General features: G+C 55.2%; 1 protein-coding gene across 3 annotated transcripts in view; it reads right to left on the minus strand.

The window, feature by feature from the left end:
* Positions 1-18,418, minus strand: part of dyrk1b (dual-specificity tyrosine-(Y)-phosphorylation regulated kinase 1B) — a 44,294-nt gene that overhangs the window by 4,653 nt on the left and 21,223 nt on the right. For 2 of the 3 annotated variants that reach the window (XM_069185129.1, XM_069185128.1), the window contains 7 exons: positions 6,507-6,652; positions 5,181-5,300; positions 4,555-4,743; positions 3,873-4,020; positions 2,703-2,989; positions 2,044-2,190; positions 1,210-1,371 (listed from right to left, as the gene is read on the minus strand). In XM_069185129.1, the coding sequence (XP_069041230.1) occupies positions 1,210-1,371; positions 2,044-2,190; positions 2,703-2,989; positions 3,873-4,020; positions 4,555-4,743; positions 5,181-5,300; positions 6,507-6,569 (1,116 nt within the window). In that variant the 5' untranslated portion in view covers positions 6,570-6,652. The remainder of the gene's footprint in view (positions 1-1,209; positions 1,372-2,043; positions 2,191-2,702; positions 2,990-3,872; positions 4,021-4,554; positions 4,744-5,180; positions 5,301-6,506; positions 6,653-18,418) is intronic. The other variant, XM_006641627.3, reaches the window with a different exon arrangement.

The raw sequence follows: 18,418 nt of genomic DNA on the forward strand, positions 1-18,418 counted from the left end.
CGCAGGCGCGAGTCAGGCCAGTACCTGGAGGGGAGACTCCTGGGAAACTAAGGCTGCTGCTGGAAGGGGTGTTAGTGGGACCAGCAGGGGGCGCTCACCCTGCGGTCTGTGTGGGTCCTAATGCCCCAGGATAGTGACGGGGACACTAGACTGTAAACAGGCGCCGTCCTTCGGATGAGACGTCAAACCGAGGTCCTGACTTAATGTGGTCATTAAAAATCTCAGGACGTCTCTTGAAAAGAGTAGGGGTGTTACCCTGGTGTCCTGGGCAATTTCCCCCCCTGGCCTTTACCAATTATAGCCTCATAATAATCCCCATCTCCGAACTGGCCTCATCACTCTGAGAGCTGGTGTGTGGGGAGCGGACTGGCGCATCATCCAGGCGGGGGAACACACTGGTGGTGGTGAAGGGGATCCCCAGAACACTAAAGCTTTCTGAGTGGAGGCAGTGGACAGACAGGGAGCGTGCGAAGGCAGAACCAGGCGCTGGGCACACTTCTGGAAGCCGCAGCCTCATGGCTCTCCTGGGACTCGCTGACCACACTGCCAGGGCACGGAGGCGTACACAGCAACAGCTAGCAGGACAGAGGTGCCACAGTGACAGAGCGCCCGCACACAGGCGAGAGATTCGAGTCGGGCTCTCCCAGTAAAAACACACCGTCTCCGCAGCGATGCCCCAGCATGTCTGCGCTGTGACCCAGCATGTGTGGTCAATTAACCAATTCGCCCAATTATTTCCCAACTCTCACATATACAGGATTTCTCTGGAGGGTTTTTACAGTTGGGTACATGAGATACCCACTCATCATCTATAGAACACCTCCGAGCCCGGTTAGGAGTATTACAGTTAAGAAGCTCATTGAAGAATTAAGCTTGTGGAACAGAAGCCAGTGGACACTGGATCCACTGGGAATTGAGTTTCAACACACACAGAGTAGAGCAGATACGGTCACTGATCAGCACGTCTGTCCAGTGACACACGGGGCAGGGCGGAGTCAAGTAGCTCCTGGTGCCGGGTCCGTCGGCGCCGGCCGCGAGGGCCTGCGCTGGGCACCGGGCGACAGACATCTGGGCGTGCGTGGGTGCTTGACGGGGGAGGGGCACTGCCAACCACTGACTCCATCTCTCCCCGAGTGCGGGCGCAGCGCGGCGATGGGATGGGGGCGAGGGTGAGGGGTGAGAAGAAAAGGCCTTCGGAAGATTACTCACGGAGGGCGACGGGAAAAGTACCTTCTTAATGTCCTTATTCTTCTTGACGGTCCACAGGCCGTCGGAAAGCTTGTCGAAGTACTTCCGGGCTTTGGGGGCCTGGTCGAGCATGTGGTTTGGAGGGACCCCCAGCACCTCCACAATCTTATTCATCTGATCCACCTGCGAGGGGAGGGAGGCAGAACAGCACGAGGAGTCAAGCAGAGGAAGCCAGCCAGGCCTGGAGTCTAATGAATGAAACTCCCCTTGCTGGCCGCCTGAGTGATGAGTGCTCTGGAGGGGCTACTGCACTACTGCAGGATAACACTTCTCAGATCAGACACAACGAAGGCATTGAGCCAATGGTTTTGCTTGTGCACAGCCACTGTAGACGAATCAATGCCTAACCCTTACAGGATCAAGGATAAGAGACCAATGAAACCAACGCGTGTAACCTCCGTCCTGAACAAACATCACCTTGGTGCCGGGGTGAAGAAAATCAGCCAAACGTTCAACAGAGGAAAGATGCAGCTGTCAGAGGCTGGAGCAGCTCGCCAGAAGAGACTGCCTGTGCTGAAGGGTGTACCAAAGACAGCCTGATTCCACATCACGCTGTGAAGGCTGACTGGTCTACAGCTCGTGATCAGAGCCTGCAGGGGGGGTTTACAGGTCTAGCAGTCTCTTTCTGGTCCCCTCCATCACACTGTGCAAGTAGCCAAGTTATATTATAAAACATGTAGGGGAGGACGGGGAGGCAGGAAACAGGATTTTGGATTAAAAAAAGGAAAGGTGAATATTCGGATCCAAATCTCCCCACCCCAGTTTTTGTATCAGAAGATACGACGCCATCTCTACCTCGTTGGAGCCGCTGAACAGGGGCTCTCCTGTGTGCATCTCCACCAGGATGCAGCCCAGAGACCACATGTCGATGGCCAGGTCATAGGGCATTCCCAGCAGCACCTCCGGAGAGCGGTAGAACCTGCTCTGGATGTACTGATAGATCTGAACGGAAGAAAGGGAGAGAGAGGAGAGGTCAGCCAGCCAGACACAAGGAGATGTCCCCGGGAACTAATCCCGCCCACTGAAGATCTGAATCGGTTTCAATTTATCTTTAACAAGCTGCTGGGATGGTGCGAGTGACCGTGGACTACGAGTGAACAGAGAATCCGGATACTGCACTTTGAGATGCATGAAAAACTGTCTCCATGCCCATAAAATGCTACAAACTATCCCTTTCACTTTAAAGCATCTCTTCATCCAATTCAGGGTCACGGAGAACTGAAGCCCATCCCGAGAAGCACCAGGAACAAGGCAGGATACACCCCGGATGGGACAAGTCCACCGCAGGAAATACTCACACAGACACCAGGGCCCCACTTGAACCAGGGAGAGCATGCAAACTCCACACAGACAAATCGAACCCAGGTCCCCAGCGCCGTGAGGCAGCAATGCGACCCCCCCAGGGCCAATCCAGCCCCCCCCCCCCACTAGGTGGCACCGAGCCCCCGGCTCACCCGCTGGCCCAGCTGGCAGGAGCTGCCGAAGTCCACGATCTTGATGGCGCTGCGCTTGGGGTTGCACAGCAGGATGTTCTCGGGCTTGAGGTCGCAGTGGATGATGCTGAGCTCGGGCGTGGCCAGGAAGAGCAGCGCGGTGCACAGCTGCTGGGCGAACTTGCGCGTGAGGTTGAGGGACACGCCACGGAAGTTGGTGTTGCGCAGCAGGTCGTACAGGTTGTAGGAGAGCAGCTCGAACACCAGGCAGAGGTGGTTGCGGAACATGAAGTGCCGCTTCAGGTGGACTGCGGGGCGCAGGGGGGAGAGAGAGAGAGAGCATTCGCAAACCTTCTGACCCTCGGGGGCGGCTTTCAGATCAACACTTTCCACAATCTGGGACGGCGGGCATGTCTTCCTGGTGCGAACTTTATTACAAATCATACCCGGGTACAGCCCTCCCAGATAACTTCAACATTTCAAAATACTCCTCTATCTTGCTAATGTTCTAGGTCAGAGTAAATGTATTTGACTTCATGCTGGTGTATACCACCTTATGTAGGATGCTGGAAAAAAATATTTCTAATATTATATTTCTATTTGCGTCCTAGCCAGGAGTTCAAATAGCTTACTTAATTTAAACCGGCTTGAGAATGTGAGCAGGGCGGCCAGGTCTGTCTAGCCTTGCACAGGGCTGCTGGCCGGGACACGACTACCCTGGGATCCAGCACAACAGCCGCTGTGCCACTGGTGTCTTGATGCAGTGCGCTTCTGGCATGACTCGGCCTGCAGGACTGACTGACCCCGACGCAGTCAAGCGACTACGGCTGTTGGATGAGCACTGAGCTACTACTGACACCAAGAAGTAATTTGAGAGATTTGAATGCCACAGGTGATGATGTGATTTTATATGTTGACCTGTCAGGCACGATGGAAAACAGCAGAACGGTGGGGCCAGCTGTAGCTCCCTGAGCACATTCTCCTTTGCTGTTCCAGTGGGATTGATCAGTACAGGACGGGTCCGCCTAACTGCAGCGCTGTCTGTGCCATTTTGCTTGACCCCTGCACCCTGCACTACGCCAGTGTCGGCCTCTCTGTACCAGCCCGCTGGACTGCTGTACCCTAAGCTGTGGCAGCGTGAATCGCTGATGCAGCGCCCGTCTGGTGATGCCCAGTCCCCAGGGCCCTTACCTATGTAGTACTTCATCTCCGTGTCGTGTTTGTTCATGAGCTCAAGCAGCCGCAGCTCGATCTGGGCCTGGTTCAGGAAGGCTTTCTTGTTTTTGATGATCTTGATGGCCACCCACTCCTGTTCGTGGTGGTCATAGGCCTTCACCACCTGAAAAACGGCAGAAGCGCTGCTGACCAGAGCACCTTGGCAGAGAGCCCCGCGCCCGCCCCTCGCCCCCGCGAGAACTCGGAAGAAGAGGGTTGTGAGTGCAGGACCTCCTCTCAGCCTCAGCTGAAGTACACCCTGCAAGGACAACAGGACAGCGCTGGGCTTGAGCCCTGTGCCCTGCACTGCGCCAGTGGGAAGATCCCTAGCCCCGCAATCTCGTACCCGCCTGCGTACCGGCCAGATCACTACAGGGACAGCGCAGATAACCCAGTCATCGCTTGCCCTTTCAAACCCTTGGAGGACTGTGCGACAGCCTGTCCTCGCGGTGCACAGAGCTCCTATCACACTGAGGGACATTAAAAACAAGCATGTTGCATTTTTAACACCCCCAAGTATAAGACTGGGATCATGACCGTACCTCCTCCCACCCATTTCTACCCCTGTGATGTAAGGGAAGGAGGTGGATATTCTAAATTGTGCCCTCCGTCCCGATCGCGTGCAGAGTCCTCCCATCAGCCCCGGTGTGTCCCTGACCTGTCCGAAGGAGCCCTTCCCGATGAGCGAGTCGATCTCGTAGCGGTCCAGCCACTTCTCGCCGTTCTTGACGATGTAGTCGTAGTTGTCGTCGTCGTAGCCGTCGTTGTAGACCTTCCGCTCCTTCTTGGTGCTGGAGTCCTCGGGGGGCACCTGCTGGGCGCGCCGCTTCTTCTTAGTGTAGTACACCTGCGCGGGCAAGGTCAGGGGTCAGGGGTCAGGGGTCAAGCTGCAGCTGACACACCACCACACTACCTTAGCAAGACTGAAATCAAACTGCTGTAAACTAAGACTAGGGAACCAAGCGATCCACTGCCTGGGCTTTTACTGGACAAGCCGCACTCGTGCTACAGAAAATAAGAATCAGTGAAGCCCCACGTGGGGTGATCAGTGGTAAATGGAGAAGAGGAGCACCAGAACCCACTCCATTCATCACCTCTGTATTGAGACAGAGGAGTGGAGATGTCACTGCGGACACCTGGAAAACTGCACTGCTACAGTACCGTTGAGCGCCACCATGTAGCGAGTCCACACAGCCCAGGCCCAGATCCGCGACATGCAAGCTGCAGAGCTGCCTGCTCGCTCGGGAGCTCTCGAGAGACAGAAATGATCCGACGTGGACTCGCCTCATTGATGTGCTTGTAGGTCTTGATGAGATCGACGGAGAGTTTCCGGAGCGGGGCGGTGGCTGGGTCTCGAAAGCTCGGCGGGATCCTCCTCTGCAGTATGGTCATGTCTGACAGCACCTGTCCCAGCAGGGGGAAACGCGGGGGGGCATCAGAGGGGTGTGGGGGGGCTCCTCTAACTGCACCAACACACCTCAGCTCCTTGTTCCTCTCACGCCACACAGCACACCTCAGATCTCTCCTCCAAGTGCACAATTCAAGAAAGCACACATTCGTGTACCATCAGAGCAGGTCAGTCTAGTGTATGGGCTAACCTGAGGTCACACAAAAACTCTCTGGATTACACACACGCTCAGACGAACCGTGGACCGCTAATCTGATGTGGTGGAGGGACGACTGTGCTGGCTATGTGCCACTTTCCAGCCATAGCTAAAAGCAAACTCTGTCTCTTCCAGTTTTTGCTTTAGACTGATTTGAGCTCTTAAAACTTCAAATGGGGTTTACAACTGGTTTCCACTCTGTACCAGTTTCAGGACTGCTCTCATTCAGGTGTGCTGCCTGTACCTTAACCAACAGGATCTCAGCAGGAGGAAAACAAGACCATGGGGCGTGTCAATAAAGAGCCACACCCCACAAAGGGCATGCCCGACAATCCCACGCCCCTTTTATGGGCGTGTCTGCTGCTCAATGGCCAACTATAAAGAGCTGTTTTATCGGACAGGAGCTGCTTAAAGTTCGCAGTTTTTGGAAACAATACCTTTTGAAGTACTTATACGACATTTTTTGACAATCAAGACTGTAGAACGAAATTAAATAAAGGCTAAAGGAGCGAGTATCTCAAGAAAGTCAGTTCGCACCGGAAACGCAGAGTTCGGCTGGAATGAAAACCATCTAATCTCGGCTCCAATTTCCAGGATTAGAGCTGAGAGCCGCCACTGGCATTCAGGTGGAGGAAAGCCCATTCGGCACGCCGCTCTCAGTGTCTCAAACAGGACTGGGAGAGCAGCTGCCCAGACATCAGCTCCTGTCTCACACCACACATCTTTGTGATCCCACGTTGCTGCACACCCAATCCATCAGATTCGGATCATACAGCACTCACACGTGCTCTCACTATGTAAAACAGCCGGACTCTCCTGGCTAGGTAACTCGGACTACTATAAAGCACAAGCACAAGTCTCAATATCCTCCTGCAGTGATCCTTGCAGAGCCCTTTGGGAATAAGCCCCGTTAATGACTGGAATAACGTGCAAGTGGTTTTCGGCCTCCCAGTGCTGTTCCCAGAGCACAGGTGCCGCCCTGTCGTTCCGGAGGAGGGGGCCGTACCTGTTGCTGCTCGGCCATGGAGTGGATGTTGCTGAAGGTGGGGTGGCTGTGCTGGCTGGACATGGTTGGCTCAGCGGGGGAGAAGCCCAGGGTGGCAGGCAGGCAGAGGGAGGAGGACGTGGGCTTGCATCCTGAGCCGTTTCCGCCTGGGACGGGAGACAGGGAGAGACAGTGTTACCACAGACACCCTCCGACGGGACAGCAGGACAGGCTAAGTGGCATTTAAATTAATTAATCCCCATTCAGTTTATAGTTATGATCCTTGTTTCATTTTCTAATCCTGAAGCTGGGAATTCCTGAAAGTGACCAGATACCCTTTCACCCCGTTTTGTGGAATTTGGCTAAAACTGAACAATGTTCTTAAGATCTTAGAAACGTATTAGAAACTCTGAGCAAGATTTTGCTTAAACACACAACTTCTTTGGATCCATAACCAGGCAGTTTACTTTACTGCTTGCCTGAACCGCAGTAATGAAGACACATAAGAATACATATCAACAGCCACGTCCTTTTAACTTCATTCACCTCAGAATCAGCCACGCAATACAGATTGTGCATGTTCCTACTTCCTTCATAATCGCCCTGCTCTACAGCTACAGCAGATTAACACTGCACTGAGAGAGAGGGGTTAATACAGACACACTGACTGGACACTCCAGTACATTAACACTGCACTGAGAGAGAGGGGGGTTAATAGAGACACACTGACTGGACACTCCAGTACATTAACACTGCACTGAGAGAGAGAGGGGTTAATACAATAAAGACACTAACAAGTGTAACACTAAATTATACTGAAACTGTATGCACTAATCCAGACAGAGAGAGAGAGAGAAAGTGGATTTTTGAATTAAACTGGGCTAGGTTCCAAATTTACTCTGAAAAGCTGAAGTGATCCTAATTTGCCTAATTAAAAGCTCTGATGGTCACGGGAGAGGAAACGATTCTTTTGATTGTGCCTTGTGTTACATCTCCAGCGTCTGATCTTTGTCAATTCCGACAGTCAGATGAGAACACGAGGGGGAAGGAAATCAGTGCTGCACAGTCCGCTATTCCAAACCAGTCAATACTCATGGCTTGGGAATGAGCAGCTCCATCCCAGCACCTTCAAAATGAACACAAAGTATTTACAAAAGGCACTGGATTAGACTGAACTGATTAATATACTGTACCGAACACCACACTGGGGACAGAAAGGTGTACTGTGCTGAACACCACACTGCGGACAGACGGTTGTACTGTGCTGAACACCACACTGTCAGTATCATTCTGTACTAAAGATACAGAATAACACAGATAATAAAGATACTGCAGTAAACACAGGCCCTGATACCCTCAGACACAACCAGGACTGCCAGCTTTGCAGAAGGCACACAGAACCTAAAGAGTTTTCACAATTTCAGTTTGCTGAAACACCCTCTGAACTCCAGGACAGGAAATGGAGCGTGGGGACTTGCACAGAGAGATGCACAGCATCGTCTTTGCAATGCAGCTGAGAGATCTAACAGGTCACAGTATAAACACACGTCCTTGGATGGATTTCCAGCGTCAGCCGTAGTTTTAACATCACAAAACTGCAGCATGAATGTCATTTCAACTGAGGCACTTCAACTGAACTCAGGAAAAACCTGAGCAATCACAGCACCACAGCGGGGGCTCTGTTCTAGCGCTTGCTTTTCTCTCTGTAAAACTGCGAGAGCTCACATTTGTCACTGCGAGCTCTACTTTGCCCTGCATCGATCCCAACCTCTAAAACACCCATGGGGTTTGAATCCAGAGGTACACATCCCAGCCTCCATCCCAGGAAGAGCCCTCCTGCACAGGTGAGCTCAGCAAGGATCACTGCGGACAGCTGCAGGAACACAGGTGCCGACGGGAGAGAAAATCACGACAGCTCACGCATGCCACTGCAATAAAGGATCTTCCCACAGGAACAGGGAAATGACCGCCTGCCCCTTTAAGGGACTAAAGAAGGGGGACCTCCTTGGTCCAGCCCTTCCCCCCCACCAACTTCCTAATTGGCAGAGCCCCTGTATCCCTCCGTCACTCCATTGGTCGTTGGTATCCAAGGGCCGGACAGGGAAGCCTCTATAAATAAACCTTGCTTGTGCTGTCTCAGCAAGCCCTTCCCACAATGCTCTGCTCCCAGTGCCTGCTGCTGCTCACAGCTGACTAAACACAGCTGCCTGCCGTCACTCACAGCGTCGCCATGGCAACAGCCGGGGCTCCACCCGGCCGTGGAGGTGGGATGGGGGGGGGGTGTCAGGACTGACAGCTGAGGGGCAAAGACACCCCCCTCCCCCCACCTCTCCCAAGGCCCTCCGCCGGCTCCTCTCCATTCCCTGTTAGGGTAAAACAAGCAAGAGCTCAGGCCACAGCTGGTCACACTTCCTGCATTCTAGCTGGAGGGACGCACAATGCAGGCAGTTGGTGTCCATTTATGAGCTTCAGGGCCCAGCCAGCTCCGGCATGCGGCTGGAGTCAGGCTGCTGCAGGTCCCGTCACGAACTCGCGCCATCGCGGCTCGCCGCGAGACCGAACTGCTGGCCAGCGGACGCATCATCACACCGGCACACGAGAACATTTCTCCACAGCGGCACACAGACAAAAACAAGAAGTGCCTACCAGCGTCTGTGTCTGGTAACAGACGCCACTAGGGCTGCAGCCTGTGCCCCACTGAAACAATTCCCCCACATGACTTCCTTTCAGAAAGCGGAGCAAAATAAAACCTCAGTTACCTGAGCTTTTGGAAGCCGCTATATGCATGACGACTCCCCTGGCTCATGAACATCCACAGCTGCTGCAGTGTGCCAGGGCCGAGTCTCACAGAGCGGGACTCTTCAATACAGAGTGTTGTCACCAGCACAAGCAGCTCTTTCCTCACTCCGAGGAAACAGCATGGACACCTACTGCAGCAGGCCCAAACACTGCCTCCTGAATTCACCGGGAGCCTACAGCAGTACTCTGAACATCGGGGTTCAGTAAACTTCACAGAGGTTCTGGGGAGGGTCGGGTTTAAGAAAGAATACATATCACTTAACACCGAACTTTAATTTAAAAATCCGGGGGATACCGAGGTAATGTTGCTTTATACAGCAACAACGCAGACGGCTTGAACTGATGACTTTGTGAATCCAACCTCTATTTGTCACGTTAGAAACTGAAGCTCTGACGCAGTTAGCAAGGGGCAGTGGATCATGGTCTCAACAGCTCTCCCCATCACGGCTTAGGAACACGGCGACGAGAAATGAACTTCAGCTCTCACACGGCAAACGGGGGTCAGTGTAATTATCCCAAATGTACCGAGAACCGATCGGAATTGCACCATCACACGCATCGCTGGGATCCGAATATTACGGATGTTCATTCACGGGAACGCCTCACTTCCGCGTGCCTGCCCCTTGATATCTCCGCAGACGCTACATCCCGATGTCCCAGATTACTGCAGGCGGCCAGTCACTCCAGACACTGCCCGTGAGGAATCGGAGCAACGGGAGTATCGGATACTGCTAGTGTGGACAGCACTCTCCTCAGGGAACACCAAGGCCACTCCGTGCCACAAGCAAGCAGAATTCAGGGCCCGGGGCCGAAGGAGAAACACAGCTGCAGGGCTTGACGAAGCAGGGGGGCCGTCACAGACCCCGGGGCCGGAGAGTCTGGGTCACAGGAGGGCAGGAGCCTCTCCGGGGTGGGACGGGTAAGTGATGGACACAGCTGGGCCGCCCCCCCCGAGGCCGAACGTGTGCCGCGGCCCTGGAGAGCCTGATCCCCGTTTGCATTCCAGCCCAGGTCGGAATTCCTGAGCCGGACCAGTCGGGGGACCTTTAACTCCTGCAAGCCCGGGAGTGAAGAACCGGCGCCGGAGCACCTGGAGGTCCGGAGGCTCGCTGGACTGAATCCCTGCAGCCCGAGATCACCCGCACCAGGGTTAGCAAGAGGACCCCCACTCAGTGCCCGGGCACTGCTGCAGCCAGGCCTGGGGAGACCCGTTCAGAACAACACCCCCAGTGTAAAAGAGGGAGGCTCTCTCTCAACCTCTGAACTGGGGCAGCTCTTCTGACCTGTGGACACCCCAGAACACTTCAACTGGTCAGCAGAGGGGAAATGGCACTGGTGTCAGGCGCCGCGTCGCTGCCCGCTGTGGTGAAACGGCAATAAAGAGCCTCTGAAGAGCCCACAAGCCCCTTCTGTGTAAACTACACTTAATGACAAGTGAATTTAACTAAGGAGGAGGTGAACAGAAGAGGACTCCCCCACTTTTTATTCTGAGCCCATCAGCACTTTTCCAATTCTCTACACCCAAGAGGTCACTGCTGGGCGCCACAAGGCTGTCTGCGTCAGGCCCTGCGAGCGGTCAGTGGTCTCCTTCCATCCCACCAGTGCCCTTCCTTCCCGCTCAGGCCAGGATCAGAGATTTGCTGGTTTGATGGATCCGGGCCGGTCAGAGCCACGAGGAGACGGGTGCGGAGCCACCGGCCCTGATCAGAACCGTCGGCAAAGCTGGGCCTGGGAATGCCCGCACAAGAGAGATCCTGGCAGGGGCGAGGGCGGACCAGGAGGTGGCGCTCTGCCCTCAATATTCGCACTGCAGTGCCCCAGGGTGCTGGCGAGTGGGAGCACCGTGCTGCAGGACTGGCAATCCTTCAGAACGGAGTTGATTTCTTGGGCCTGAAAGATCCCCGAAGTCCTGGCTAAATTCCTCTCTGGAGTGGCACAACTGGGAGTCGGTCTCCCGGTTAATTTCACGCTGAATCACACAGGCGAAGCAACTGCTCACTCTGGCTGGAGCAGGAGAGCTGGCCCTCATCACTGTAGTGGGCAAGCTCCCTCCTTTAGGCCAAAGGCTTGGGGATCCTTTGGGATGAAAGGCAGGATATAACTGCAAGGTATTAAGTCAAGGTTTTTTCTTTAAATCCTCTTAAAGAGGAGCTCCATCGGCTTCTAGTCTTTCCCAAAAAACCCTGTGCAGCACAACTGGGGGAATGCGAGGCAAAGCAAGTGAGGGAAGCTGGCAGGGAGCAGGGGTGGGCACAATTCAGCATGGCAGGGCGCCAAGGTGCCCATCTACACTGAACTACACTACTCTGGGGCACGAGAGGTGGGGCAAAGGACAAAGAAGGACAAGTCCACCCTGGCGCAGTTGTTAAGGCCAGAGCGCTTGAAGGCGTGTTTTTCTCCCTGTACCACGGTGGGCAGGGCAGGGCAGGGCGGACGATGGCCATCTCTCTTCAAGGGCAAGCGCACTCTTCCAGTCAGAGAGTACTTGACCTACTTCGGTGCAGCTATTCCGGCACTGGCCTGGTTTCTCGGCTGGCTTCAGGCTGGCCCAGTCCAGGCTCCTGGAGTGACTCTACAGGGGTCGTGTGGAGAGAGTCAGTGAGCCTGCTTGTGCTCAGTCCCTCCAGATGTGAAGCACTGTCCTGCGGTCAGAGACTGGGCAGCAGCAGAGGAAACCAGGCCATTCCTTCATCTCTGCAAGTCCTTCTTAAGATGCGCCATTCAGATGTAAAATAAGATGTTACTTCCTGAAGCAGCAGTGTCCCTGCCGGTATTGGATTTGCACTGCTGCTTAACGCTGGTGGCCATGTCTGCTCACAGGCCCAGCAAGAAAGGAGAGGATAAAGAGGAGAGAGTACTGTCCGGGCCTGTGCGCCACGTAAGAGCCCCCTGCCCCCCCGTTTACATTCTCCTGAGCAGAATCTTGTCCCCGCCTGAAGAAAACAGCAAGCAAGCGGACAAAGAACCACACAGCAAACATCAGGAACAAATCAAATCAAATCTGCACACAGGGACGCTCCTATCAACCAGAGGAACGTCCTAGTGAGGGCTTGGCGTCACAATTACAGGCCTGTACTCTGTCACAGTGCCCCACAGGGGAACTGCCACAGCTACAAGTTGCACAGCCCAGAAACAGGCACGCACGTATGTTTATAACGTGGATCCGATTTAAAAGGGGAGCCCAGTCCTGCTCTTCTACAGATAATAAAGCCCCAAAACGACCACACAAAGCACCAATAGTCAAAATACCAACAACTTGTGACGGAACCCTGAACCGCACAACTCGCCCTTTAGCACAGAGCGAGCCGAAGGTTTCTTCCTGGCACTAAACAAAAAAACAGTCACCCCATTAAAAATCGGATAAAGAACTAGAAAAAAAGCCAGCGTCTTCAATCAAAGCGGTCATGAAACGCACGCAGGTCTGGAAGCTGGCGATCCGCGGCAGTCTCCAGCGAGGAAAGGTGACGCGACACTAACGTGAGAGGAAGACCCAGCCCCGGCCACCAGGGGGCAGCACTTCACAGAACCGCCCGGCGTGGCGCGCATGTGGGCCGGCCAGCGCCCCGAGGGCACGTGCCCGCCGTGCCGGGCCCAGTCCTGCGGGTCTCACGGGCGCCGCCACACGAGCTCCACCTGGTGCAGCGACTCCCGATTCCGCTGGTTGGATCTCTTCCGCAAACTAAAAACATCAGGGGACCCCGCCGCTCTCGAGGACTGGAATACGCCGGGAACGGCCAGCCTGTACCCCGAGCTGATCGGATCTCCGAGGCGATCTCCCCCCTGAACCCCAAGTGCCAAACGCACACACCAGCACTGGAACCAGGGGCAAGAGGCCACAGGAGGGGCCACCCTTGGGTACTGGAGTTCTGCCCAGATGCTCTGGTACTCAGAGGATATAATGGGAACCTCAGTGCCTGGCTCCGGCAGAGAAGCCAAAGCCAGGAGTAGCTTGACTGAGAAAAAACAGACCACCTGCTAAGCAAGAAGAGGCTGGTTGAGGCCACCGTTTGTCTATGGATTTAAAAAAAAATGCATACAAAAAACCCATCAGCCCCCTCTCCTGGACTGAACTTTAGACTGCCTCTCGAAGCTGAGTCAGACTCTGGCTATTAATAAAGGCCATCTGGGTCTGAGTTTCACCACACAGCAACACTGACGTCAGAGACACGCACAGAGCTTTTTTATCCCCTGATAACAGGCCACACGGAGAAAGCAGGGAGCCCCAACTGTGGTTTCTGCAGGCGCCCACGCTGCCACCCTCTCTGTCTACCACAGCGGCTGTCCCTCCACTTGTACTTGGAGATAACTAGGCCACACCGTCTCTCTCCCAAACCCGCTGACAACCACACGGCCTCTCCCTCTGCCCCTCGTTTCTCCCGTCCTGCCTACCGGTCCGCGCTCTCCCGCCTCCCTCCGATCCCATCGGACCCGCCCTCCCCCGCCTCTCTCCGATCCCATCCGACCCGCCAGTCCGCGCTCTCCCGCCTCTCTCTGATCCAATCCGATGCACTGGTCCGCACGCTGCCCCCCCTCTCGGCTGTGTGCGCTACTCTGTGCCCCACCTTCTCTTCCTCTCATCGAGGCGCTACTCATCCCGGCGCCTGGTCCCCCCTCCCTCACTCCCCACACAGCACCGCCAGTCCAGTCCGTCTCCCTCACCCCCTCCCAGTGACTCCCCCGCCCCTGCCTGTCCATTCCAGCCGATAGATCAGGAGCAGAGACTCCCAGCTGCTACTCGCTCCACACACCCCACTGTGGCAGTGGTAGCCCTGCTCCGAGTGCCCCAGGACTCCCCCTGGTCTGATCAAGGACAGGCTCGTTGTCATCCGTTGGCAGAACGGTATCTGATTTTTGGGGGTCCCCCGGCAGTGCCGGTGCCTGGCTTTGTACATCACACAGGGTACACACCCTTCGAGACTCAATCTCAGCTGCTGCGGTTCGGAATTCCGCTCCGAAGTCCCCACAACACGGCAGCAGTGCGCCGGACTCCAGCATGGAGCGAGAGCTTTCTGGAGCTCACCCTGATGCACAAGTGTCAGGGCTCCACACGCCTGCTCCCTCGGGTGTAAGGAAAGTAAGCAAGCAGACCCCTGCAGGACACCGAGCGATCCGGTGTCATTCCACACCTGGGTCGAACACGATGAAGGGGCTGCGGTTTAGATCTAAGGAAGGGAGAAACTAATTCATAAACAAGCTGGTCAGAGTCCCACCCATCCATCTTCTTCCAATTCAGGGTCACAGGGGTCCCAGCAACAATGAGTCAACAACGTGGTTTACTGATCCAGGCTTTAAGTTGAAACCAGACTGCACAGGAGAATACCTCTGAGAGAAACAGACAGGCAGCCCACTGAATCGGTTTCGTGTGCATGGACAGTGTGGTTGGTGTCTGTCCATCAGACAGTTATTCACAAGCGACAGCAGCCAGACGGCAGCCCAGAAACAACCAGAGAGCTGTGAAACCAGAAAGATGTGCAGCCAAAGAGCTGCAAAGTCTCCCCTGATCTGGGTAAACAGACAGCTGCAAAGCCATAAAGATAGATTAGAGAAAGAGAAAAATATCCCGAGATGTCAGCCGGACAGCAATATCACCAATAAATGGAGCAGGCTGTAATGTCAGACGGGCAAAGACAGATGGGGCTACCCTCGGACACAGCTAAATCAGACCGGAGACAGACAGACACGTGGGTCGGTTTGCCAGCAACAACAGGCGCAGACGGAGACTGAGAGCAGATGAACAGTTTCGGCAAAGAGAGGCTGAGACAACTGGCCACAGGGCGCAAAAAAATATGATGTCAGGGCTGCTAAATAGCACCAAGGCTGTGTGAATCCAGGCGGAAGGTCTGCCCAAGACAGGACAGACTCCCCTGTCCCTGGGCACTGTGAGCAGGACAACGTGAGCTGCCAGGAGACAATGCCAGTCCACAGTGTTCCACTCAGGACGCGGTGGGGGCAGTGTCAGGCTGACTGCTCATTCACCTTCAAGAAAACCTCCTTCAGAGCCCTGCTGAGCACCTCACACAATCCTATTTAGGGCTTAGACAGCAGGTCTTATCTTAATGCACTGTAGGACCACACCACCTCAAGCAAACGCCTTTTAGATTAAAATGTCAGAGGACAGACTTCTCCCAAAATATCTTGAAGGGCAAGGAACCACCACCCAGAAATGGGATGGTTACCGAGCCCAAACCCCGAAGAACAGAAGCTAATTAATTTAATTCGGAAGAAACAGAAAACGCTCTATTGCAACTTTTGTAGAACTCAGGGGGCCAGCAGGGCAGAGCTCAATCTCAGAGACACCAGCAGGACGTCCCCTGAAAAACCCAAGGACCTGCCAGCGCAGACGAAATCGCATTTTGGTGTATTTTTGTGAAGGGTAAACCAAGACAGCAGGCCGGCATTATAAAGGCCAAGTCAAGTCACAGATCCCAGCATCTCATTCAGCTGTTTCTCAAAAGAAGTCAATCCTGACTTCAACATCATGGCTGGGTAACCTGTTCCACGCTCCCACCACCCTTTATGTAAAGGAACGCCACCAGTCCTGCATTTGTTTTAAATGACTCCAGCCAACCAGGGGGGGGGGGTAGTGCCCACAACGGAATTACGACGTAAAACACAGGACATTTAGAATCGTGTTTTAAAACAAACGAAGGAACGCCACTAGTCTATCAAACTATGAGCAGAACCTGCAGAACACAAGACAAAAAGAAACAGAGCATAAGCAATCACCTCTCCCAGCCCCGTCTGGGGTGAAAGCACAGTCTAACACAGATCTGACCACAAAAGCACTCTGGGAATTTGAGCAGCAGCTGGGGATACCCGTGCAGAAAGGACAATGTCACGGCAACGAATACGGAGGTTCCCAGACGAACCTCACTTTCCTGATGAACTAAACGGTGGTGTAAATGTCATCAAACCGTCACTTGCCAACTTCAAAACCAAACACGTCGGCGTGGCCCAAGGCCTTCGGGTCAGAGACCCGTTCTGGGTTCTAACTTCCCGGGTCACCCGGCTTTCGTCTGTGCCCCCACACTGCTTCGCTCCTTCACACGGACCGGCCCGGCTTCCGAACCGACCTCGGCTGCTGCCCACCTTACGGAAAACTTCAAGAGGACACCAGGTGAAAAGGGAAAGCCTGGGACGGTCACAGCTCCCGTCTTGTTAAAGAGGACAGGAGACGGACGCCTCCAGCATCCTGGCCATTTGCCTGCCTGGAGGTCCTGCAACCGGGAGCGAGGCAAAGCTGCGCAGGCCCTGCCATCAGGTGCCGGCCTCAGGCCGCACGTGGAGCCATCGATGCACAGAGGAGGGGAGCTGGTTTTGCTACGGCGGACAGGTACTTTCCACTTCAGATTCCCGACCTTCCCCAGCCGCAAGTCCCCCTTGCTCCGCTGCTCCCGCCTGCTTCCCATCCGGCACGCCAGGCGGCGACGGGCCACAGGGCCACACAATGCCTCTCGTCCCGGTGAAGGGCAGCCATCGGCGCTCTCTTTCCCGGTCTCGTCGCGCCAGGCCAGTGGAGCCCCTGAGCCAGAAAGCACCAGCTCCCGTCTCCTTGCAGCCCAGCCTCTGAATCCGGGGCCGACTGCTACCACCCCACCCCCACAACAAGCGCTCCCAGCTTCCATCACTTCCTGGAAAGGCTTTGCCAGGCTGACGAGGAGGAAGTCCTCCGGTCCACGAGCCAATAAAAGCACGCAGATCCCAGACCTACAGCCAAGATCAGAGCAGGTACAGCGAGAGGGGGCGCACCTGTCCATCAAGAGCTGCTTTTGGGGATCCAGAAATAGCACTAAGGGCTCACGGTGCAGGCTGGACCAGAACCAGAGACTCCCCCTTAACCCCTGGGGCACCGCAGCCTGCCTCAGGTCCTAACGCCCGGCTGTCCGCACACTAGCCCCCCGGACACTACACCACCGAGCCAACGTTTCATCAGCAGAAACCGCAGAGCACAAGACAAAACGAACCCGAGCGCAAGCCCCTGTCTGGCGTGAAAGGGCAGGCCAACGAAGGTCTGACCACAGAGGCACCCCATGAATCCGAGCAGCAGAAAGCCCGGGATAGCTGTCCGGAGAAGAAGGAATGTTGCGGGAAGGAATACGGAGGGTCCCTGAGGAACATCCTTCCTGCAGCGCTGCAGAGCCATCCAGCAGGGCTCTGGCGCTCTGGCCACCGGAGGCTTGAGGTCGCGGACTCGGCTCTCTCATGGGGAGCTCTGAAGGCTCGGGAGCAACCCCCCCCCATTTTATAAGGATCTCAACCTAAATGAATACTGAAACCAAAAAGGAGGTTCAGCTGAAGTGGAGGCTGTAGGGGGGTATAAGCCCATCTGGTTTTAGGACTGGAAACCTGCTGGACTCCTCCAGGCTTCCATGCAGTGCCAGGGGCTCTGCCACAGGCCCCAGCGCCCACTAGATGCAGTCGGGGAAGAGGTGCTGCCCACACCCACAGGCCCAGCGCCCGAGCGAGTTCACGAAACGGACACCGGAGCGGTCAGGAAAGCAGAGCTGAGCCGAGTGCACCGAGAAGCTCAGAGGGTCTGCAGCCCCCGAGTTTCACTCCGGAGACCACGGGGTGCCCCCCGCTGTCACACCGAAGAGCGCTCCCAGCCCGAAGGCGTCTCCCTGACCCTACCGGCGGGACAGCTGGCTCACAGACCACACACACAATCGCGCCTACAGTGCAGGATAGGCCTACAGTTAGATTACCAAGCAGAGCAGGGCCATCGTGGAGGTATGGTGCTGATGCTGCAGGTCACCCACAGGCAGCTGTCCCTCCACCTTACTGGCGTGAAAGTCTTACGCAGGCGTGTAAGCCTGGACAAGACTCTGTCCCTCTCCTGCCCAATTATTCCCTCAGACCCAACGGCTTCAATCTACCACTCACGCCAAGCTGGAGTCTGTGGGCATTTAGGATGTTAAGTTGAGCTGTGAACAGCAGCTGTGCACTGGGGCCACGTCCGTGTCTACGAAGCCCTGCTCGCGGCACTGGCTGGCTCCCTGTACAGACCCTCCTGCGATGCCAGACAAGCCAGCGATGGACAGCTCCGCCAAAGCGCTCTCGGATCGCTGGCGTGCCAGCTCACCTTTTCGGAGGCCAGACAGCACTGCCAGACAGCCAGGACCAGTCTCAGCCTG

The sequence above is a fragment of the Lepisosteus oculatus genome, chromosome 27, assembly GCF_040954835.1.
Source record: "Lepisosteus oculatus isolate fLepOcu1 chromosome 27, fLepOcu1.hap2, whole genome shotgun sequence".
Lineage (NCBI taxonomy): Eukaryota > Metazoa > Chordata > Actinopteri > Semionotiformes > Lepisosteidae > Lepisosteus > Lepisosteus oculatus.